Here is a 24,559-nt window from a genome sequence, read left to right as displayed (position 1 = left end):
GGAATACCTAGTTTTAAAAGAGAGACATACATAAGTATACGTATGTAAGTAGGAGAGATGGCCGGAGAGCGTTATTGGATTACGTGTTAATTGATAGGCGTGCGAAAGAGAGACTCTTGGATGTTAATGTGCTGAGAGGTGCAACTGGAGGGATGTCTGATCATTATCTTGTGGAGGCGAAGGTGAAGATTTGTAGAGGTTTTCAGAGAAGAAGAGAGAATGTTGGGGTGAAAAGAGTGGTAAGAATAAGTGAGCTTGGGAAGGAGACTTGTGTGAGGAAGTACCAGGAGAGACTGAGTACAGAATGGAAAAAAGTGAGAACTAAGGAGGTAAGGGGAGTGGGGGAGGAATGGGATGTATTTAGGGAAGCAGTGATGGCTTGCGCAAAGGATGCTTGTGGCATGAGAAGCGTGGGAGGTGGGCAGACTAGAAAGAGTAGTGAGTGGTGGGATGAAGAAGTAAGATTATTAGTGAAAGAAAAGAGAGAGGCATGTGGACGATTTTTGCACTGAAATAATACTAATGAGGGGGAGATGTCTTAAAGAAAGAGGCAGGAGGTCAAGAGAAAGGTGCAAGAGGTGAAAAAGAGGGCAAATGAGAGTTGGGGAGAGAGTGTATCATTAAATTTTAGGGAGAACAAAAAGATGTTTTGGAAGGAGGTATATAAAGTGCGTTAGACAAGGGAACAAATGGGAACTTCAGTGAAGGGGGCTAATGGAGAGGTGATAAGTAGTGGTGATGTGAAGAGATGGAGTGAGTATTTTCAAGGTTTGTTGAATTTGTTTGATGATAGAGTGGCAGATATAAGGCGTTTTGGTCGAGGTGGTGTGCAAAGTGAGAGGGTTAGGGAAAATGATTTGGTAAACAGAGAAGAGGTAGTAAAAGCTTTGTGGAAGATGAAAGTGGAATTTACTAAAAAAAGGGGGTGACTGTATTGTTGACTGGTTGGTAAGGTTATTTAATGTATGTATGATTCATAGTGAGGTGCCTGAGGATTGGAGGAATGCTTGCATAGTGCCACTGTACAAAGGAAAAGGGGATAAATGTGAGTGCTCAAATTACAGAGGTATAAGTTTGTTGAGTATCCCTGTGAAATTATATGGGAGGTTATTGATTGAGAGGGTGAAGGCATGTACAGAGCATCAGATTGGGGAAGAGCAGTGTGGTTTCAAGTGGTAAAGGAGATGTGGATCAGGCGTCTGCTTTGAAAAATGTATGTGAGAAATACTTACAAAAGCAAATGGGTTTGTATGTAGCATTTATGGATCTGGAGAAGGCATATGATAAAGTTGATAGAGATGCTCTGTGGAAGGTATTAAGAATATATGGTGTGGGAGGCAAGTTGTTAGAAGCGGTGAAAAGTTTTTATCGAGGATGCAAGGCATGTGTACGTGTAGGAAGAGAGGAAAGTGATTGGTTCTCAGTGAATGTAGGTTTGTGGCAGGGGTGTGTGATGTCTCCATGGTTGTTTAATTTGTTTATGGATGGGGTTGTTAGGGAGGTGAATGTAAGAGTTTTGGAAAGAGGGGCAAGCATGCAGTCTGTTGTGAATGAGAGAGCTTGGGAAGTGAGTCAGTTGTTGTTCACTGATGATACAGCGCTGGTGGCTGATTCGGATGAGAAACTGCAGAAGCTGGTGATTGAGTTTGGCAAAGTGTGTGAAAGAAGAAAGCTGAGAGTAAATGTTAATAAGAGCAAGGTTATTAGGTACAGTAGGGTTGAGGGTCAAGTCAACTGGGAGGTAAGTTTGAATGCAGAAAAACTGGAGGAAGTGAAGTGTTTTAGATATCTGGGAGTGGATTTAGCAGCGGATGGAACCATGGAAGCGGAAGTGAGTCATAGGGTGGGGAGGGGGGGAAAGTTCTGGGAGCGCTGAAAAATGTGTGGAAGGCGAGAACGTTATCTCAGAAAGCAAAAATGGGTATGTTTAAAGGAATAGTGGTTCCAACAATGTTATATGGTTGCGAGGCGTGGGCTATAGAGTTGTGCGGAGGAGGGTGGATGTGTTGGAAATGAGATGTTTGAGGACAATATGTGGTGTGAGGTGATTTGATCGAGTAAGTAATAATAGGGTAAAAGAGATGTGTGGTAATAAAGAGTGTGGTTGAGAGAGCAGAAGAGGGTGTTTTGAAATGGTTTGGTTATATGGAGAGAATGAGAAAGGAAAGATTGACAAAGAGGATATATGTGTCAGAGGTGAAGGGAATGACGAGAAGTGGTAGATCAAAGTAGAGGGGGAAAGATGGAGTGAAAAAGATTTTGAGTGATCAGGGCCAGAACATGCAGGAGGGTAAAAGGCATGCAAGGAATAGTGAATTGAAACGATGTGGTATACCAGAGACAATGTGCTGTCAATGGATTGAACCAGGGCATGTGAAATGTCTGGGGTAAACCATGGAAAGTTTTGTGGGGCCTGGATGTGGAAAGGGAGCTGTGGTTTTTGGTGCATTATACATGACAGCTAGAGACTGAGTTTGAACGAATGTGGCCATTGTTGTCTTTTCCTAGCGCTACCTCGCGCACATGCGGGGAGAGGGGGTTGTCGTTTCATGTGTGGCGGGGTGGTGATGGGAATGAATAAGGGCAGACAGTATGAATTAGGTACATGTGTATATATGTATATGTCTGTGTGTGTATATATATATATATATGTATACGATGAGATGTATAGGTATGTATATGTGCGTGTCTGGACGTGTATGTACATACATGTGTATGTGGGTGGGTTGGGCCATTCTTTCGTCTGTTTCCTTGCGCTACCTCGCTAACATGGGAGACAGTGACAAAGTATAATGAATAAATACATTTCAATGTATACATATATATATACATACACAGACATATACATATATACAAATGTACATAATTCATACTTGCTGCCTTTGTTCATTCCCGTACCAACCTGCCACACATGAAATGACAACCCCCTCCCTCCGCATGCACACGAGGTAGCACTAGGAAAAGACAACAAAGGCCACATTCGTTCACACTCATGATCAAGTGCCTGAGGATTGGCGGAATGCATGCATAGTGCAATTGTATAAAGGCAAAAGGGATAAAGGTGAGTGTTCAAATTATAGAGGTATAAGTTTCTTGAGTATTCCTGGGAAATCATATGGGAGGGTATTAAGAGGGTAAAGTCATGTACAGAGCATCATACTGGGGTAGAGCAGTGTCATTTCAGAAGTGGTAAAGGATGTGTGGATCAGGTGTATGCTTTGAAGAATATATGTGAGAAATACTCAGAAAAACAAATGGATCTGGAGAAGGCATATGATAACAGTTCATAGAGATGCTCTGTGTTAGGTATTAAGACTATATGGTGTGGGAGGTAAGTTTTTATCGCTGATGTAAGGCATGTGTACGAGTAGGAAGAGAGGAAAATGACTGGTCCCCAGTGAATGTTGGTTTGCGGATGAGATGCATGATGTCTCCATGGTTGTTAAATCTGTTTATGGATGGGGTTGTTAGGGAGATGAATGCAAGAGTTTTGGAAAGAGGGGCAAGAATGCAATCTGTTGTGAATGAGAGGGTTTGGGAAGTGAGTCAGTTGTTGTTCGCTGATGATAAAGCGCTGGTGGCTGATTTGTGTGAGAAACTGCAGAAGCTGGTGACTGAGTTTGGTAAAGTGTGTGAAAGAAGAAAGCTGAGAGTAAATGTTAATAAGAGCAAGGTTATTAGGTTCAGTAGGGTTGAGGGACAAGTAAATTGGGAGGTAAGTGTTAATAAAGAAAAAATGGAGAAAGTGACGTGCTTTAGATGTCTGGGAGTGGATTTGGCAGTGGATGGAACCATGGAAGCGGAAGTAAGGTTCTGGGAGCACTGAAGAATGTGTGGAAGACGGGAACATTATCTCGGAGCAAAAATGGGTATGTTTGAAGGAATAGTGGTTCCAACAATGTTATATGGTTGCGAGGCATGGGCTATAGATAAGGTTGTGCAGAGGAGGGTGGATGTGTTGGAAATTAGATGTCTGAGGACAATATGTGGTGTGAGGTGGTTTGATCGAGTAAGTAATGAAAGGGTAGTAAGTGTAGTAATACAAAGAGTGTGCTTGAGAGAGCAGAAGAGGGTGTATTGCAATGGTTTGGCCACATAGAGAGAATGAGTGAGGAAAGATTGACAAATAGGATATATGTGTCAGAGGTGGAAGGATGGAGTGAAAAAGATTTTGAGCGCTCAGGGCCTGAACATAGAGGAGGATAAAAGGCATGCAAGGAATGAGTGAATTGGAACAATGTCGTATACCAGGGTTGATGTGCTGTTAATGGATTGAACCAGGGCATGTGAAGCATCTGGGGTAAACCATGGAAAGTTTTGTGGGGCCTGGACGTGGAAAGGGAGCTGTGGTTTTGGTTCATTACACATGATAGCTAGTGTGAATGAATGTGGCCTTTGTTGTTTTTTCCTGGCGCTACCTCACACACGTGCGGGGGTAATGGGGTGCCATTTCATGTGTGGGTGGAAATGGGAATGGGAAGGGAGCAAATATGAATATGTACATGTGTACATATGTATATGTCTGTGTATGTATATGTATGTATGTATACATTGAAATATATAGGTATGTATATGTGGGTGGGTTGGGCCATTGTTTCATCTGTTTCCTGGTGCTACTTTGCTAACACGGAAGACAACGGCGAAGTATAACAAATATCAAATAAATATTTAATCTTTTATTACACTTAGTCACTGTCTCCCGCGTCAGCAAGGTAGCGTAAGGAAACAGACTATAGAATGGCCCAACCCACCCACATACACAAGTATATACATAAATGCCCACACATGCACACATACATGTCTACATTTCAACTTATACATACATATACATATACAGACATACATATATACACATATGTATATATTGATATCTGCTGCCTTCATCTATCCATGTTGCCACCCTGCCACACATGAAATGGCACCCCTCTCCCTGTGCGCGTAAGGTAGCACTAGGAAAAAACAAAGGCCACATTTGTTCACGCTCAGTGTCTACCTGTCATGTGTAATGCACCAAAACCACAACTCCCTTTCCATATCCAGGCTCCATAAAATTCCATGGTTTACCTCAGACGCTTCACATGCCCTGGTTCAATCCATTGACAGCACGTCGACCCTGGTATACCACATCATTCTAATTCACTCTACTCCTTGCATGCCTTTCACCCTCCTATATGTTCAGGCCCCAACCACTCAAAATCGTTTTTCACTCCATCCTTCCACCTGAAATTTGGTCTCCCACTTCTCCTCGTTCCCTCTATCTCTGACACATATATCCTATTTGTCAATCTTTCCTCTCAGCCTTTCCATGTGACCAAACCATTTCAATACACCCTCTTCTGCTCCCTCAACCACACTCTTTTAATTACCAAACATCTCTCTTACCCTTTCATTACTTACTTGATAAAACCACCTCAACACATATTGTTCTCAAATATTTCATTTCCAACACATCCACTTTCACTCTACTCCTTGCATGCCTTTCACCCTCCTATATGTTCAGGCCCCAACCACTCAAAATCTTTTTCACTCCATCCTTCCACCTCAAATTTGGTCTCCCACTTCTCCTCGTTCCCTCTATCTCTGACACATATATCCTATTTGTCAATCTTTCCTCACTCAGCCTTTCCATGTGACCAAACCATTTCAATACACCCTCTTCTGGTCTCTCAACCACACTCTTTTAATTACTTAACATCTCTCTTACCCTTTCATTACTTACTTGATAAAACCACCTCAACACATATTGTCCTCAAATATTTCATTTCCAACACATCCACTTTCCTCCACATAACCTCATCTATAGCCCACGCCTCACAACCATACAACATTGTTGGAACCACTATTCCTTCACACATACCCATTTTTGCTCTCTTGAGAAAATGTTCTCGCCTTCCACACATTCTTTAATGCTCCCAGTACCTTTGCCCCCTTCCCCCTACCCTGTGACTCACTTCCTTTTACATAGCTCCATCCACTGCAAAATCCACTCCCAGATATCTAAAACACTTCACTTCCTCCAATTTTTCTCCATTCAAACTTACCTCCCATTTAACTTGTCCCTCAATTCTACTGAATCTAATTCCCTTGTCTCATTCACATTTACATTCAGCTTTCTTCTTTCACACACCTTACCAAATTCTCTCACCAACTTCTGGAGTTCCTCACCCGAATCAGCCACCAGCACTGTATCATCAGCGAACAACAACTGACTCACAACTGACTCACTTTCCAAGCCCTCTCATCCACAGCAGACTGCATACTTGCCCCTCTCTCCAAAACTCTTGCATTCATCTCCCCAACAACCCCATCGATAAAGAAATTAAACAACCATGGAGACATCACGCACCCCTGCCACAAACCAAATTTCACTGGGAACCAATCACTTTCGTCTCTTCCTACTCATACATACGCCTTAAATCCTTGATAAAAACTTTACACTGCTTCTAGCAACTTACCTCCCACACCATATACTCTTAATACCTTCCATAGAGCATCTTTATCAACTTTATCATGTACCTTCTGCAGATCCATAAATGCTATATGCCATCTGCTTTTCTAGGCATTTCTCACATACATTCTTCAAAGCAAACACCTGATCCACACATCCTCAACAACTTGAAACCACACTGCTCTTCCCCCAACCTGATGCTCTGTACATGCCTTTACCCTCTTAATCAATACCCTCCCATATAATTTCCCAGGAATACTCAACAAACTTATACCTCTGTAATTTGAACACTCACCTTTATTCCCTTTGCCTCTGTACAATGGCACTATGCATGCATTCTACCAATCCTGAGGCACTTCCCAATGAACCATACATACAGTGAACATCCTTACCAATCAGTCAATAAAGAAAAAATATACATCTATGCATTTATACATATAAACATATTCATACTTGCTTGCTTTCACCCATTCCCAGCACTACCCTGCCTCAAAGGAAACAGCATCACTACCCCTTACTTCAGTGAGGTAGGGCTAAGAAAAAAGAGAAAAAAGGCCAAATTTGTTCACACTCTGTCTTTAGCTGTCATGTGTAATTCATCAAAACCACAGCTCCCTCTCCACATCCAGGCCCCACAGACCTTTCCATGGTTTACCCCAGACATTTCAAATGTACTGTTTCAGTCCACTGACAGAATGTTGACCCCGGTATACCACATTGCTCCAATTCACTCTATACTTTGCATACCTCTTGCCCTCCTGTGTGTTCAGGCCCTGACCACTCAATCTTTTTCACTCTATCCTTCCACCTCCAATTTGGTCTCTGGTTCTCCTTGTTCCCTCTCCCTCAGCCACATATATCCTTATTCTCTCCATATGTCAAAACCATTTCAACACACCGTCTTCTGCTCTCTCAACCACACTTGTTTTATTTCCACACATCTCTCTTACCCTTTCCTTACTTACTCTACCAAACCACCTCACACCATATATTGTCCTCAAACATTTCATTCCCAACACATCCAACCTCCTCCATACAACATGCCTCAACCATAAAATATTGTTGGAACTACTGTTCCATTAAACACCCATTTTTGCTCTCCAAGATAATGTTGTCTCCTTAAACACATCCTTCATTGCTCCCATAACCTTTGCCCCCTCCCCCACCCTGCAACTCACTTCTGCTTCCATGGTTCCATTTGCTGCGAAGTCCACTCTAAGATATCTAAAACACTTCATTTCCTCCAATTTTTTTTCCATTCAAACTTACATCCCAATTAACTTGTCCCTCAAACCCTACTGAAACTAATAGCCTTGCTCTTATTCACATTTACTTTCAACTCTCTCCTTACATACACTTTTCCAAACTCTGTCACCCACTCCTGCAGGTTCCCATTCAAATGAGCCACCAAAGTTATATCATCAGGGAAGAACAACTGACTCACTTTCCAGGACCTCTCATCCCCAACAGACTCCATACTTGCCCCTCTCTAAAAATCTTGCATTTACCTCCCTAACCACCCCATCCATAAACAAATTAAACTACCATGGAGATATCACACATCCCTGCTGCACACTGACCTTCACTGGGAACCAATCTCTCTCCTTGGTAAAAACATTTCACTGCTTCTATCAGCTTACCTCCTATGCCATACATTCTTAAGTCCTTCCATAAAGCATCTCTATCAACCTTATCATATGCTTTCTCTAAATCCATAAATACTACATACAAACCCATCTGTTTTTCCAAGCATTTCTCACACACATTCTTCAAAGGAAACACCTGATCCACACATCCTCTACCACTTCGGAAACCACACTGCTCTTCCCCAGTCTGATGCTCTGTACATGCATTCACCATCTCAATCAATACCCTCCCAAACAATTTGCCAGGAATACTCAACAAATTTATGCCTCTATAGTTTGAACACACCTTTATCCCCTTTGCCTTTGCACAATGGCACTATGCATGCATTTTGCCAAGCCTCAAACACTTTGCCATGATCCATACATACATTAAACATCCTTACCAACCAATCAAAAACAGTCACCCCCTTTCTTAATAAATTCTACTGAAATACCATCCAAACCTGCTGCCTTGCCAGATTTCACCAGGAAAGCTTCCACTATGCCTTCTCTCTTAACCAAACCTTTCTTCTGACCCTTTCACTTTGCACACCACCCTGACCAAAAAACCCTACATCTGCCACTCTATCATCAAGAACATTCAACAAACCTTCAAAATACTCACGCCATCTCCTCACTTCATCACTATCTGTTATTACTTCCCCCCTAGCACCCTTTACCAATGCTCCCATTTGTTCTCGTCTTACGCACGTTATTTAAATCCTTCCAAAACATCTTTTTAATCTCCCTAAAGTCTAATGATACTCTCTCACACCAACTCTCATTTGATCTCTTTCATTCCTTGCACATTCCTCTTGACGTCTTGCCACTTTCTTTCATACATCTCCCAGTCATTTGCATTCCTTCCTTGAAGGTCATCCAAATGCCTCTCTTTTATCTTTCACTAACAACTTTACTTCTTCAATCCCACCTCTCAGTACCCTTTCTCGTCTGCCCACCTCCCACCTTTCTCATGCCACAAGCATCTTTTGCGCAAGTCATCACTGCTTCACTATATACAGTCCATTCCTCCACCACTCCCCTTATGTCATTTGCTCTCGCCCTTTCCATTCTGCACTCAATTTCTCCTGGTACTTCCTCACACAAGTCTCCTTTCCAAGCTCACTTACTCTCTCCACTCTCTTCTCCACAACATTCTCTCTTCTTTTTTGCAAACCTCTACAAATCTTCACCTTTGCCTCTACAAGATAAAGATCCCTCCAGCTGCCCCTCTTAGCAATTCAGCATCCAAAAGTCTCTCTTTTACACAACTCTCAATTAACATGTAATCCAATAATGCCCTTTGACCATCTCTCCTATTCACATACATATACTTATGTGTATCTCTTTCTAAACCAGGTATTCCCAATCACCAGTCTTTTTTCAGCATAAAAATCCACAAGCTCTTCACCATTTCCATTCACAAAAATGAATACCCCATGTACGCCAATTATACTCTCAACTGCCACATTACTCACCTTCGCATTTAAATCACCCACCACTAATACCTGGTCTTGTGTACCAAAGCTGCTGATACACTCATTCTGCTGCTCCCAAAACACTTGCCTGTCATGACCTGGTGCATAAGCACAAATAATCACCCATCTCTCCCCATCCACTTTCAGTTTTACCCATGTCAATCTCGAATATACTTTCTTACACTCAATCACACTACCACAACTGCTTCAGGAGTAGTGCTACTCCTTCTTTAGCTCTTTTCCTCTCACCTACCCCTGACTTTACTCCAAAGACATTTCCAAACCATTCTTCCCCTTTCCCCTTGAGCTTCATTTCACTCTTAGCCAGAACATCCAGGTTTCTGTCCTCAAACAAACTACCTATCTCTCTTCTAATCTTGGTTACATTCACACACATTCAGACACCCTAAAATGAGCCTTCAAGTAGGATGAGCATTCCCCGCTTGACTCCTTCTTCTGTTTCTCCTTTTAGAAATTCAAAATACAAACAGGGGAGGGTTTCCAGCCCCCCACTCCCGCCCCCTTTAGTCGCCTTCTACAACATGCGGAGAATACATGGCGGTCTTAGTTTTACAAGTATATATAGTTTGATTCTCTTTCCTTCTACGTCGTATTTTCCTATATCAACTATCCTTTTGTACAAGTTTCACGAGAAAGGTTTCGATTTTAACAAAAAGTATTTTGATGTACAGTGTATGTCAGTTGTTCAGTTAGTCTAATGAATTCGGTGGTCAAGTTGATCCTTTTATTTTCCAATACACAAACTTATGTGACTGATTCAATGAGAGAGAGTGAGAGTTTCTGTCCTGTAAGGAATTCTACTATCTCCAGATATTTTGCATACATATTCAGAGTGACTGTATTATTGACTGGTTGGTAAGATCATTCAATGTACGTATGACTCATGGTGAGGTGCCTGAGGATTGGCAGAATGCTTGCATAGTGCCATTGTACAAAGGCAAAGGGGATAAAAGTGAGTGCTCAAATTACAGAAGTATAAGTTTGTTGAGTATTCCTGGGAGATTATATGGGAGGGTATTGATTGAGAGAGTGAAGGCATGTACAAAGCATCAGATTGGGCAAGAGCAGTGTGGTTTCAAAAGTGGTAGAGGATGTGTGGATCATGTGTTTGCATTGAAGAATGTATGTGAGAAATACTTAGAAAGGCAAATGGATTCGTATGTAGCATTTATGGATCTGGAGAAGGCATATGATAGAGGTATTAAGATTATATGGTGTGGGAGGCAAGTTGTTAGAAGCAGTGAAAAGTTTTTATCGAGAATGTAAGGCATGTGTACGTGTAGGAAGAGAGGAAAGTGATTGGTTCTCAGTGAATGTTGGTTTGCGGCAGGGGTGTGTGATGTCTCTATGGTTGTTTAATTTGTTTGTGCGTGATGTCTCCATGGCTGTTTAATTTGTTTGTGCGTGATGTCTCCATGGTTGTTTAATTTGTTTATGGATGGGGTTGTTAGGGAGGTGAATGCAAGAGTTTTGGAGAGAGGGGCAAGTATGCAGTCTGTTGTGGATGAGAGAGCTTGGGAAGTGAGTCAGTTGTTGTTCGTTGATAATACAGCGCTGGTGGCTGATTCGTGTGAGAAACTGCAGGAGCTGGCGACTGAGTTTGTTAAAGTGTGTGAAAGAAGAAAGTTAAGAGTAAATGTGAATAAGAGCAAGGTTATCACATACAGTAGGGTTGAGGGACAAGTCAATTCGGAGGTAAGTTTGAATGGAGAAAAACTGGAAGTGAAGTGTTGTAGAGATCTGGGAGTGGATTGGGCAGCGGATGGAACCATGGAAGCGGAAGTGAATCATAGGGTAGGGGAGGGGGTGAAAGTTCTGGGAGCGTTGAAGAATGTGTGGAAGCCGAGAACATTATCTTGGAAAGCAATAATGGGTATGTTTGAAGGAAGAGTGGTTCCAACAATGACATATGGTTGTGAGGCGTGGGCTATAGATAGAGTTGTGTGGAGGAGGGTGGATGTGCTGGAAATGAGATATTTGAGGACAATATGTGGTGTGAGGTGGTTTGATCGAGTAAGTAAGGAAAGGGTAAGAGAGATGTGTGGTAATAAAAAGTGTGGTTGAGAGAGCAGAAGAGGGTGTTTTGAAATGGTTTGGTCACATGGAGAGAATGAGTGAGGAAGGATTGACAAAGATATATGTGTCAGAGGTGGAGGGAACGGAAGTGGGAGACCAAACTAGAGGTGGAAAGATGGTGTGAAAGGCATGCAAGGAATAGAGTGAATTGGAACGATGTGGTATACCGGGATCGACAAGCTGTCAATGGATTGAACCAGGGCATGTGAAGCGCCTGGGGTAAACTATGTAAAGTTCTGCGGGGCCTGGATGTGGAAAGGGAGCTGTGGTTTCAGTGCATTATACATGACAGCTAGAGACTGAGTGCTAACGAATGTGGCCTTTGTTGTCTTTTCCTAGCGCTATCTCGCGCACATGAGGGGGGAGGGGGTTGTTATTCCATGTGTGGCAGGGTGGCGATGGGAATGAATACGTGCAGACAGTATGAATTATGTACATGCGTATATATGTATATGTCTGTGTGTGTATATACATGTATACGATGAGATGTATGGGTATGTATATGTGTGTGTGTGGATGTATATGTATATACATATGTATGTGGGTGGGTTGGGCCCATCATTCGTCTGTTTCCTTGAGCTACCTCGCTAACGCGGGAGACAGCGACAGAGTATAATAAATAATAAATAATTTGGAGAAAGCATGTGGCAGGGATGATACAAATGCTCTATGGAAGTTGTAATGAATATATAATGTGGTAGGAGAGCTATCAGAAGCAAGGAGGAGATTTCAGCAAGTCAGGCATATGAATGAGTAGGCAGAGATAAGGGTGAGAGGTTCAAGGTAAAGGTAGGTCTGCAGCATGGGCATGTGATCTCACCATGGCTGTTTCATCTGTTTATAGATGGGGTGGTAAGGGAGATGAATACAAGGGTCCTGGACAGAGGAGCAGGCAAGCAATCTGTTAATGGTGGGGGGAAATGAGAGATGAGTCTGATGTTTCTTAGCTCAAGACATGGTGCTGATAGTGGATTTAAGTGACAAACTGATATGCTGGTGTCTAAGTTTGGGGAATGTATGAGAGGAGAGAGCTGAGAGTAAATGTGAATAAAAGCAAAGTTATCAGGTTTAGCAGTGAAAATAGAGGATGTTTTGGAGTGCGAGTCTGAATGGAGGGAACTTGCAGGAAGTAGTGAATTTTTCATACCTGGAAGTGAATATGGCAGCAATTGGCAACATGAAAATGAGGTCACTGTCTTTAACAAAAAAGATGGGTGTGTTTGATATCATCAGTGCTGTACTGATGCAAGGCATTGTCCTTCAAAAAAATGTAAAGAATTGTTGGAATGTGTTGAAAATGAAATGTTTGAGAATATGTATAGTAAAGTGGGTTGATTGAATAAACAATGAGAGGGTAAGAGGGAATGTATTTGTAAGAGAACTGAAGAGGGTGTGCTGAAATGATACGGACATAAGAAGACGATAATAAAGAAAGGACAATAATTAGGGTATACACATCAGAGGTAAAAGAATAAAGTAAAAGAGGTAAACCTAGGAGGAGGTGGAAAGATGGATGAAGGATGGTTTGAAGGCTTGGGGGCCTGAACATGCAGGAGGGTGAGAGGTGTGCATGGGACAGAGGGAATTGGAACAATGTGGTTTACAGATGATATGCTGTAAATGGGCTGAACCAGTCAGAGTAAACCATAGGAAGGTCTATAGGGCCTGGTTGAGGATGATGGTCCAAGTTTCAGTGCATTATACATCACACCAAGAGAGTGGATGTGAGCGAATAAGGATATTTCTTCATTTGTTCCTGGTGCTACCTTGCTAACACAGGAAAACTTGACAAAAAAAAAAAAAAAAAAAAAAAAAAAAAAAAAAAAAAAAAAGTAATTCTGAGAATAAAACGGTAATAACTACCATTGGAACAGTGTATCATAGCCTCAGTTAACTCACCGAAATTTTCCTTTGTCAGTTGCTCTTTGTAATCTAACATTTTAGCCTTTTTAGAAGAATGACCAGGTTTATCCTCTGTCTTCCTTTTGAGTTCTCCTTCATCAGTTGTCTTGTTTTTGAGTTCTTTGGTATCATCTGTCACAGCTGTCTTTGCTTTGATTGTTGATGGAGACACAAGGGATGGAACATCTGAAAGGAATATACAAGATATTTAGTTTTGCATAAACATAAAAAAACAAGGTAAGTGTCCCCTGAATGGTTTTAAATTTTGAAACCGTTCTTTTCAAGTAAGAAATACCCTTGAAAAATAATTAAGTTCATATCTATATAAAGCACACTATCAAATTATGTACATGTGTACATAATTTGGCAGTGAGCTTTATATAGGTATTAACTCAATTATTGATCAAGTAAGTAATGAAAGGGTAAGAGAAATGCATGGAAATAAAAAGTGTGTGACTGAGAGAGCAGAGGAGGGTGTGTTGAAATGGTTTGAACATATGGAAAGAATAAATGAGGAAAGAGTGATAGAATATATGTGTTAAAGGTGAAAGGAACAAGGAGAAGTAGGAGACCAAATTGGAGGTGGAAGGGTGAAGTGAAAAAGATTTTGAGAGATCAGGGCCTGAACATATGGGAGGATGAAAGGCGTACAAGGAACAGAGTGAACTGGAACGATGTGGTATACCAGGGTCGACATGCTGTCAATAGATTGAACCAGGGAATGTGAAACATCTGGGATAAACTATGGAAAGGCCTGTGGGGCCTGGATGTGAATAGAAGGCTGTGATTTTGGTGTATTACACATAACAGATAGAGAGTGAGTGTGAATGAACGTGGGTTTTTTTGTCAGTTTTCCTATTGCTACCTTGCTGAAGCAGGGGGTAGTGATGCTGTTTCCTGTGGGGCAGAATAGCACTAGGAATGGATGAAGGCTAGCAAATATGAATATGTACCATTTATACATGTATATGTGTGCAGGTGTATGTGTATGTGTATATGTTGATACGTATATGTATGTGCATGTATGGGTGCTTATGTGTATATATGTGCATATGAGTGGATTAGCCATTCTTCGACTACTTCCTGGCACTACCTCGCTCATGCAGGAAACGACTATCAAGCATAAAATCATTCTTTTTTTATACTCTGTTGCTGTCTCCAGCATTAGCAAGGTAGCACGAGGAAACAGATGAAAGAATGGCCCAACCCACCCACATACACATGTATATACATACATGTCCACACACACACATATACATACCTATACATCTCACCGTATACATATATATACACACACAGACATATACATATATACATGTGTGCATAATTCATACTGTCTGCCCTTATTCATTCCTGTCGCCACCCCGCCACACATGAAATGACAACTCCCTCCCTCCGCATGTGCACGAGGTAGCACTAGAAAAAGACAACAAAGGCCCCATTCGTTAACGCTCAGTCTCTAGCTGTCATGTATAATGCACTGAAACCACAGCTCCCTTTCCACATCCAGGCCCCACAGAACTTTCCATGGTTTACCCTAGACGCTTCACATGGCCTGGTTCAATCCATTGACAGCACATCGACCCCAGTATATCACATCGTTCCAATTCACTCTGTTCCTTGCACGCCTTTCAACCTCCTGCATGTTCAGGCCCCGATCACTCAAAATCTTTTTCACTCCACCTTTCCACCTCCAATTTGGTCTCCCACTTCCCCTCATTCCCTCCACCTCTGACACATATATCCTCTTGGTCAATCTTTCCTCACTCATTCTCTCCATGGGACCAAACCATTTCAAAACACCCTCTTCTGCTTTCTCAACCACACTCTTTTCATTACCACACATCTCTCTTACCCTTTCATTACTTACTCGATCAAACCACCTCACACCACATTTTATCCTGAAACATCTCATTTCCAGCACATCCATCCTCCGGCGCACAACTCTATCTATAGGCCAAGCCTCGCAACCATATAACATTGTCGGAACCACTATTCTTTCAAACATACCCGTTTTTGCTTTCCGAGATAACGTTCTCGACTTCAACACATTTTCAACCCTCCAGGAACTTTTGCCCCCTCCCCCACCCATGACTCACTTCTGCTTCCATGGTTCCATCCACTGCCAAATCCACTCCCAGATATCTAAAACACTTCACTTCCTCTAGTTTTTCTCCATTCAAAAATTACCTCCCAATTGACTTCACCCTCAACCCTACTGTACCTAGTAACCTTGCTCTTCTTCAAATTTACTCTCAGCTTTCTTCTTTCACACACTTTACCAAACTCAGTTGCCAGTTTCTGCAGTTTCTCACCCGAATCACCCACCAGCGCTGTATCTTCAGCAAACAACAACTGACTCACTTCCCAAGCTCTCTCATCCACAACAGATTGCATACTTTCCCCTCTCTCCAAAACTCTTGCATTCACCTCCCTAACAACCCCATCCATAAACAAATTAAACAACATGGAGACATCACGCACCCCTGCCACAAACCGACATTCACTGAGAACCAATCACTTTCCTCTCTTCCTACTTGTACACATGCCTTACATCTTCAATAAAAACTTTTCACTGCTTCTGACAACTTGTCTCCCACACCATATATTCTTAATACCTTCCACAGAGCATCTCTATCAACTCTATCATATGCCTTTTCCAGATCCATAAATGCTACATACAAATCCATTTGCTTTTCTAAGTATTTCTCACATACATTCTTCAAAGCAAACACCTGATACACACATCCTCTACTACTTCTGAAACCACACTGCTCTTCCCCAATCTGATGCTCTGTACATGCCTTTACCCTCTCAATCAATACCCTCCCATATAATTTCCCAGGAATACTCAACAAACTTAAACCTCTGTATTTTGAGCACTCACCTTTATCCCTTTTGCCTTTGTAGTATGGCACTATACAAGCATTCCGCCAATCCTAAGGCACCTCACCATGAGTCATACATACATTAAATAACCTTACCCAGTCAACAATACAGTCACCTTTTTTAATAAATTCCACTGCAATACCATCCAAACCCACTGCCTTGCCGGCTTTCATCTTCTGCAAAGCTTTTACTACCTCTTCTCTGTTTACCAAATCATTCTTCCTAACCCTCTCACTTTGCACACCACCTCAACCAAAACACCCTATATCTGTTACTCTATTCTCCCATCTTCTGCACTTTATTTACCTCCTTCCAAAACATCTTTTTATTCTCCCTAAAATTTAATGATACTCTCTCACCCCAACACTCATTTGCCCTCTTTTTCACTTCTTGCACCTTTCTCTTGACCTACTACCTCTTTCTTTTATACATCTCCCACTCATTTGCATTATTTCCCTACAAAATTCGTCCAAATGCCTCTCTCTTCTCTTTCACTAATAATCTTACTTCTTCATCCCACCACTCACTACTCTTTCTAATCTGCCCACCTCCCATGCTTCTCATGCCACAAGCATCTTTTGCGCAAGCCATCACTACTTCCCTAAATACATCCCATTCCTCCCCCACTCCCCTTACGTCCTTTGTTCTCACCTTTTTCCATTCTGTACTCAGTCTCTCCTGACACTTCCTCACATGAGTCTTCTTCCCAAGCTCACTTACTCTCACCACTCTCTTTACCCCAACATTCTCTCTTCTTTTCTGAAAACCTCTACAAATCTTCACCTTCGCCTCCACTTCAACTCACTTCCCATTATCTTGTATGGTTCATGGTAAAGTGCCTAAGGATTGGTGGAATTGCATGCATATTGCCACTGTATAAAGGCAAAGGGGATAAAGGTGATTGTTTAAACCACAGAGGTATAAGTTTGTTGAGTATTCCTGGGAAATCATATGGGTGGGTATTGATTGAGAGGGTGAAGGCATGTACAGAGCATCAGATTGGGGAAGAACAGTGTGGTTTCAGAAGAGGTAGAGGATGTGCATCAGGTGCATGCTTTGAAGAATGTATGTGAGAAATTCTTAGAAAAACAGATGTATTTGTATGTAGCATTTATGGATCTGGAGAAAGTATAGATAGAGTTGATACAGAGGCTTATGGAAGGTATTAAGAGTAAATGGTGTGGGAAGTAAGTTGCTAGAAGCAGTGAAAAGTTTTTATCAAGGATGTTAGGCATGTGTACGTGTAGGAAGAGAGGAAAGTGATTGGTTCTCGGTGAATGTTGGTTTGTGGCAGGGGTGCGTGATGTCTCCATGGTTGTTCAATTTATTTATGAATGGGCTTGTTAAGGAGGTGAATGCAAGAGTTTTGGAGAGAGGGGCAAGTATGTAGTCTGTTTTGGATGAGAGGGCTTGGGAAAAGACTCAGTTGTTGTTCGCTGATGATACAGCGCTAGTGGCTGATTCGGATGAGAAACTGCAGAAGTTGGTGACTGAGTTTGGTAAAGTGTGTGACAGGGAGCTGAGAGCAAATGAGAATAAGAGCAAGGTTACTAGGTTCAGTAGGGTTGAGGGACAAGTTAATTGGGAGGTAAATCTGAATGGAGAAAAACTGGAGGGAGTGAAGTGCTTTAGATATCTGAGACTGGATTAAGAAGACGATGGAACCATGGATGCGGAAGTGAGTCAGAGGGTGGGGTAGGGGCAAAGGTTATGGGAGCACTGAAGAATGTGTGGACGGTGGGCACATTATCTCAGAAAGCAAAAATGGGTATGTCTGAAGGAATAGTGGTTCCAACAATGTTTTATGGTTGCGAGGCATGGGCTATAGATAGGGTTGTGCAGAGGAGGGTGGATGTGTTGAAAATGAGATGTTTGAGGACAATATGTGGTGTGAGGTGGTTTGTTCGAATAAGTAATGAAAGGGTAAGAGAGACTTGTGGTAATAAAAAGAGTGGTTGAGAGAGCAGAAGAGGGTGTACTGAAATGGTTTGGTCACATGTAGGGAATGAGTGAGGAAAGATTGACAAAGAAGATAAATGTGTCGGAGGTGATGGGAAAGAGAAGTGGGAGACCAAATTGGTGGTGGAAAGATGGAGTGAAAAAGATTTTGAGTGATTGAGGCCTGAACATACAGAAGGGTGAAAGGCATGCAAGGAATAGAGTGAATTGGACCAATGTGGTATACCAGGGTTGATGTGCAGCCAAAGGATTGAACCAGGGCATGTGAAGCATCTGGGGTAAACCATGGAAAGGTTTGTGGGGCCTGGATGTGGAAAGGGAGCTGTGATTTTGGTGCATCACACATGACAGCTAGAGATTGAGTGTGAATGAATGTGGCCTTCATTGTCTTTTCCTAGCACTATCTCACATGCACGCGGGGGGGTGCCATTTCATGTGTGGCAGCGTGGCAACGGGAATGGATGAAGGCAGCAAATATGAATATGTACATGTGTATATATGTATATGTCTGTGCATATAGCGGGGGGCTGGAAATCCTCCCCTCTTGTTTTTATTCTTAATTTTCCAAAGGAGGGAACAGAGACGGGGCCAGGTGGGGATGTTCCCTCGAAGGCCCAGTCCTCTGTTCTTGACGCTACCTCGCTATCGCGGGAAATGGCGAATAGTATGAAAAAAAAGTATATATGTATATGTCTGTGTATATATATGTATGTATACGTTGAAATGTATAGGTATGTATAGCTGCGTGTGTGGGCGTTTATGTATATACATGTGTATGTGGGTGGGTTGGGACATTCTTTTGTCTGTTTCCTTGCACTATCTTGTTGATGCAGAAATGATCAAGTATAATAAATATAATATATTACCAAACATAGACACAGTGGGTTGCAAGGAAAATTAAGAGGTATAACTAAACTGCACAAGAATCACAGATCCACGGTAAGTGCATGCTCCACCCACATCCCAAACTTACTCCACTTACCAACCCTCAAAGAAGTTTTGGAGGAATCATAGTCCAGTTACCGAGAGGGAATGAGACTAATGGAACTGATTGTAGATGCTTTTCTAGAACAGTTCATCAAAAAACAAATTAGAGGGAAAAGCTTTCTTGATCTTGTCCTTTCCAGTGACACAAACTGAATCCACTCTTGCAAAGTAGGCAAGAGTTTGTCAAACAGCAATCACAGTTTGATTATATTTGAGATACATTTTGATTATGAAAGAAATGACAACACACTCTTGATCCCAGATTACAGGCAAGCAAATTTTGAAAACATTAGACATGAACTTTGTAGTACCAAAAGGACAAAACTTCTTCACATTCACACAGTAGAGGATATGTGGAATGATTCTAAAACCACACTACTCGAGAATGAAAATAAACATTTCATGAATTATGAGAACTTGCAATATTTGAAAACCATCATGGGAGAACAGACTTATATGCCAAAAGAAGAAAACATAAGAAATTCAAATCAATGGGAATTGATGAAAATCGTGAGGAATTGATCAAAATCAATAGAGTGTGCGAGAAGGTCATAAGACAGAGTAAACGCAAGGAAGATAAACAAATTTCTTTGAAAGTTAGTTAAGAATACTCCTAAGGAATTCTTCAAACAAATATGACAAAGGAAAGGAATTCTTCAAATAAATACGACAAAGGAAGTCAGTAAAAGAAGAAAGTGGACCATTATGAAATGAACATGACACACTAACTATTGATGACAAGGAAACAGCTACAATACTAAATTATTCCTTTAACTCCATATTCACAATTGAAGAAACACCTCGAATACCGCAACCAATGAAGATGTTTCAAGGATCTGATGAAGAGTTGAAGGTTAGAGAAGTAAAAAGCTCTAAAGTACTTAAATATCAAGACCAATTACATCTTAACAAGTCCAACTGCCTTGATAACTTAGCTTCAAGATTTTTAATGGAGGTCAAGAGACAACTGATATACCCAAAAAACAAAACTAAACAAAACTGTATCGGATGTTCAGATGCCAACTGACTGGAAACTAGCAAATGTTACTCCTACATATAAAAATGGATACAAAAGGTGTGCCTTGAATTACCGCCCAATTAGCCTTACACCAGCAATCAGTAAAAGGATGGAAAAATATAATACAAAATAAAATTGTCACGTTTCTAGATCACAAATCATATCAGACAACCAACTAGTTTCTACAACAAAAGATCCTGCCAGACAAATTTGCTGGAATCTTTTAATGGTATTTATCAGAATCGGGATGAAAAAGTACCGACTGATGAAGTGAATTTAGATTTCCAAAAGATGTTTGCTAAAGTACCTCACAAGAGGCTTTAACATAAACTCAAAGCACATGGAATCAGTGAAGAACTCTGTACATGGATCAGAGACTGGCTAGACATGAGTAGTGAGCCACAGGGGTGTAGCATTAAGCAGCGAAGCCTCAGACTGGCAAGACGTAACAAGTAATGTGTGCCACAAGGGTCAGTCTTAGGTACAAATCTTTTCACAGTATGCATCAATGACCAAGAACTCGGTCTCATATCTAAGATCTCCAAATTTGCTGATGATACTAAAAGTAAAATGATTCAAAGAGACCTTAACTTACTAGCAGAGTGGTCAGACAGATGGCAAATGAAGCTTAAGGTAGACAAGTGCAAAGTTACGCACTGTGGAGACAAGAATATACGTTATGACTACAAACTATTCGGAAACTCTCTAACTAAGGTAAATTAAGAAAAGGGCCTTGGAGTTGTCATTAGCAACAATCTGAAGTACCCAAACAGTGTCAAACAGCAAGTAAAAAAAGTCAACCAATATTTTGTTTCACAGCCAAGAACATAGATTACGAGACACCACAAACAATTCTCATACTTTATAATTCTCTAGTAAGACCACATCTTGAATATGCAGTCCAGTTTTGGTCCCCAAACTGTAAAAAAGACAAGGAAAAATTAGAGCAAGTAGTGATTCCATCCCTTAGAAATCTGGCATATGAAGAGAGGTTAAAACAACTGGATCTCTTCTCCCTTAAAAAACACAGACTTCATGGCGACTCACTCCAAGTGTTCAAACTTCTGAACAAGTCCAATACAGTAAATCAAGACCATCTTTTCGAAGTACAAGAAAATACAGTTACCAGGACAATTTACATAAAACTCAAAGCAAAAAGATGTAGTAAGGATGTGGGAAAAAGCTTCTTTTCCTATAGTTGTGTTGATCACTGAATAAGTTACCATCTGAAGTAGTGAATGCTAAGACTATAAATACCTTCAAAAATCATTTAGACAAATATTTCATAAATTCAGGTATACTCTGAAAACAATGCCAGAAATAAACTATAAATGACAGCAGTAACCAGTACAGTAGAAGGCTAATGTTCAGCAGTGGATAGCAGGTGACAGCTTAAAAACTGCTGAGCGGAAATACATTTTCTTGTCGAGTTAGACTTTTTTTCCTGACAAACCAGTCCTAGGCAAATCAGGCCTCCTGTTGTCTGTCTTTCTCACATAAACACTTTTTACTCAACTGATGCTTCCTCACCAACATCAGTGCATTGTATGCTTGTTTCTAAGGTCAGAGAGGTTCTCTTTCACTTAAATGCTGGATCTGTATAGATGATGATGCTGGATATCAAAAAACACTAAACTGCTTCCACAGTCAGCATTTTCAGCTATAATGTTAATTCCTTTTAGTCTCCATCAAATGTGTGAGGTAGGTTGAAGATTCCTAAGACAAATGTGAGACTGGGTTTCCAAAGAGGTCAAAACATGATCATTATCATTATCATCATTATCATTTTGGTGCATTGTGCATGACAGCTAGAGACTGGGTGTGAGCGAATGTTGCCTTTTTTTGTCTTTTTTCCTGGCACTGCCTCGTTGAAGCAAGGGGTGGTGATGCTGTTTCATGCGGGGTGGGTAGCGCCAGAATGGATAAGGGCAAGCAAGTATGAACATGAGCATGTGTATACGTATGTATATGTATATATGCATATGTGGGCATTTATGTATATGTATGTGAATGTGGGTGGATGAGCCATTCTTTCTTCGTTATTCTTGGCGCTGCCTCGCTGATGCAGGAAGCAGCGATCGAGTATAATATAAATAAATCTTTTATTTCTATATTAATTTTGCTTTGTCGCTGTCTCCCACGTTTGCGAGGGAGCGCAAGGAAACAGACAAAAGAAATGGCCCAACCCACCCCAATACACATGTATATACATACACATCCACACATGCAAATATACATACCTATACATCTCAATGTACACATATATATACACACACAGACACATACACATATACCCATGCACACAATTCACACTGTCTGCCTTTATTCATTTCCATCGCCAACTTGCCACACATGGAATACCATCCCCCTCCCCCCTCATGTGTGCGAGGTAACGCTAGGAAAAGACAACAAAGGCCCCATTTCGTTCACACTCAGTCTCTCGCTGTCATGCAATAATGCCCGAAACCACAGCTTCCTTTCCACATCCAGGCCCCACACAACTTTCCATGGTTTACCCCAGACACTTCACATGCCCTGATTCAATCCACTGACAGCACGTCAACCCCGGTATACCACATCTATCCAATTCACTCTATTCCTTGCCCGCCTTTCACCCTCCTGCATGTTCAGGCTTCGATCACTCAAAATCTTTTTCACTCCATCTTTCCACCTCCAATTTGGTCTCCCACTTCTCCTCGTTTCCTCCACCTCCGACACATTTATCCTCTAGGTCAATCTTTCCTCACTCATTCTCTCCATGTGCCTAAACCATTTCAAAACACCCTCTTCTGCTCTCTCAACCACGCTCTTTTTATTTCCACACATCTCTCTTACCCTTACATTACTTACTCGATCAAACCACCTCACACCACACATTGTCCTCAAACATCTCATTTCCAGCACATCCACCCTCCTGCGCACAACTCTAGCCCACGCCTCACAACCATACAACATTGTTGGAACCACTATTCCTTCAAACATACCCATTTTTGCTTTCCGAGATAATGTTCTCGACTTCCAAACATTCTTCAAGGCTCCCAGGATTTTCGCCCCCTCCCACACCCTATGATTCACTTCCGCTTCCATGGTTCCATCCCCTGCCAGATCCACTCCCAGATATCTAAAACACTTTACTTCCTCCAGTTTTTCTCCATTCAAACTTACCTCCCAATTGACTTGACCCTTAACCCTACTGTACCTAATAACCTTGCTCTTATTCACATTTACTCTTAACTTTCTTCTTTCACACACTTTACCAAACTCAGTCACCAGCTTCTGCAGTTTCTCACATGAATCAGCCACCAGTGCTGTATCATCAGTGAACAACAACTGACTCACTTCCCAAGCTCTCTCATCCACAACAGACTTCATACTTGCCCCTCTTTCCAAAACTCTTGCATTCACCTCCCTAACAACCCCATCCATAAACAAATTAAACAACCATGGAGACATCACACACCCCTGCCACAAACCTACATTCACTGAGAACCAATCACTTTTCTCTCTTCCTACACGTACACATGCCTTACATCCTCGATAAAAACTTTTCACTGCTTCTAACAACTTGCCTCCCACACCATATATTCTTAATACCTTCCACAGAGCATCTCTATCAACTCTATCATATGCCTTCTCCAGATCCATAAATGCTACATACAAATCCATTTGCTTTTCTAAGTATTTCTCACATACATTCTTCAAAGCAAACACCTGATCCACACATCCTCTACCACTTCTGAAACCACACTGCTCTTCCCCAATCTGATGCTCTCTACATGCCTTCACCCTCTCAATCAATACCCTCCCATATAATTTACCAGGGATACTCAACAAACTTATACCTCTGTAATTTGAGCACTCACTCTTATCCCCTTTGCCTTTGTACAATGGCACTATGCACGCATTCCGCCAATCCTCAGGCACCTCACCATGAGTCATCTTTCTTTCAAACTGTTCGCCATTTCCCGCATTAGCGAGGTAGCGTTAAGAACAGAGGACTGGGCCTTTGAGGGAATACCCTCACCTGGCCCAATTCTCTGTTCCTTCTTTTTGGGAAAAAAAAAAAACGAGAGGGGAGGATTTCCAGCCCCCCGCTCCCTCCCCTTTTAGTCGCCTTTTATGACACGCAGGGAATACGTGGGAAGTATTCTTTGTC

The 24,559-nt window shown here is 41.6% G+C and overlaps 1 protein-coding gene across 1 annotated transcript in view; it reads right to left on the bottom strand.

Annotated features, from left to right (window-relative positions):
* The window catches only part of LOC139748802 (uncharacterized), a 248,409-nt gene that overhangs the window by 132,936 nt on the left and 90,914 nt on the right, over positions 1-24,559 (bottom strand). The window contains exon 3 of the mRNA XM_071662237.1: positions 13,548-13,736. Coding sequence (XP_071518338.1) covers positions 13,548-13,587 — 40 coding nt within the window. The 5' untranslated portion in view covers positions 13,588-13,736. The remainder of the gene's footprint in view (positions 1-13,547; positions 13,737-24,559) is intronic.

This window comes from Panulirus ornatus, chromosome 1, assembly GCF_036320965.1.
Source record: "Panulirus ornatus isolate Po-2019 chromosome 1, ASM3632096v1, whole genome shotgun sequence".
Classification (NCBI taxonomy): Eukaryota; Metazoa; Arthropoda; class Malacostraca; order Decapoda; family Palinuridae; genus Panulirus; species Panulirus ornatus.
Note: the sequence above shows the minus strand (reverse complement) of the source record. Positions and strands in the feature narration are given on the sequence as shown.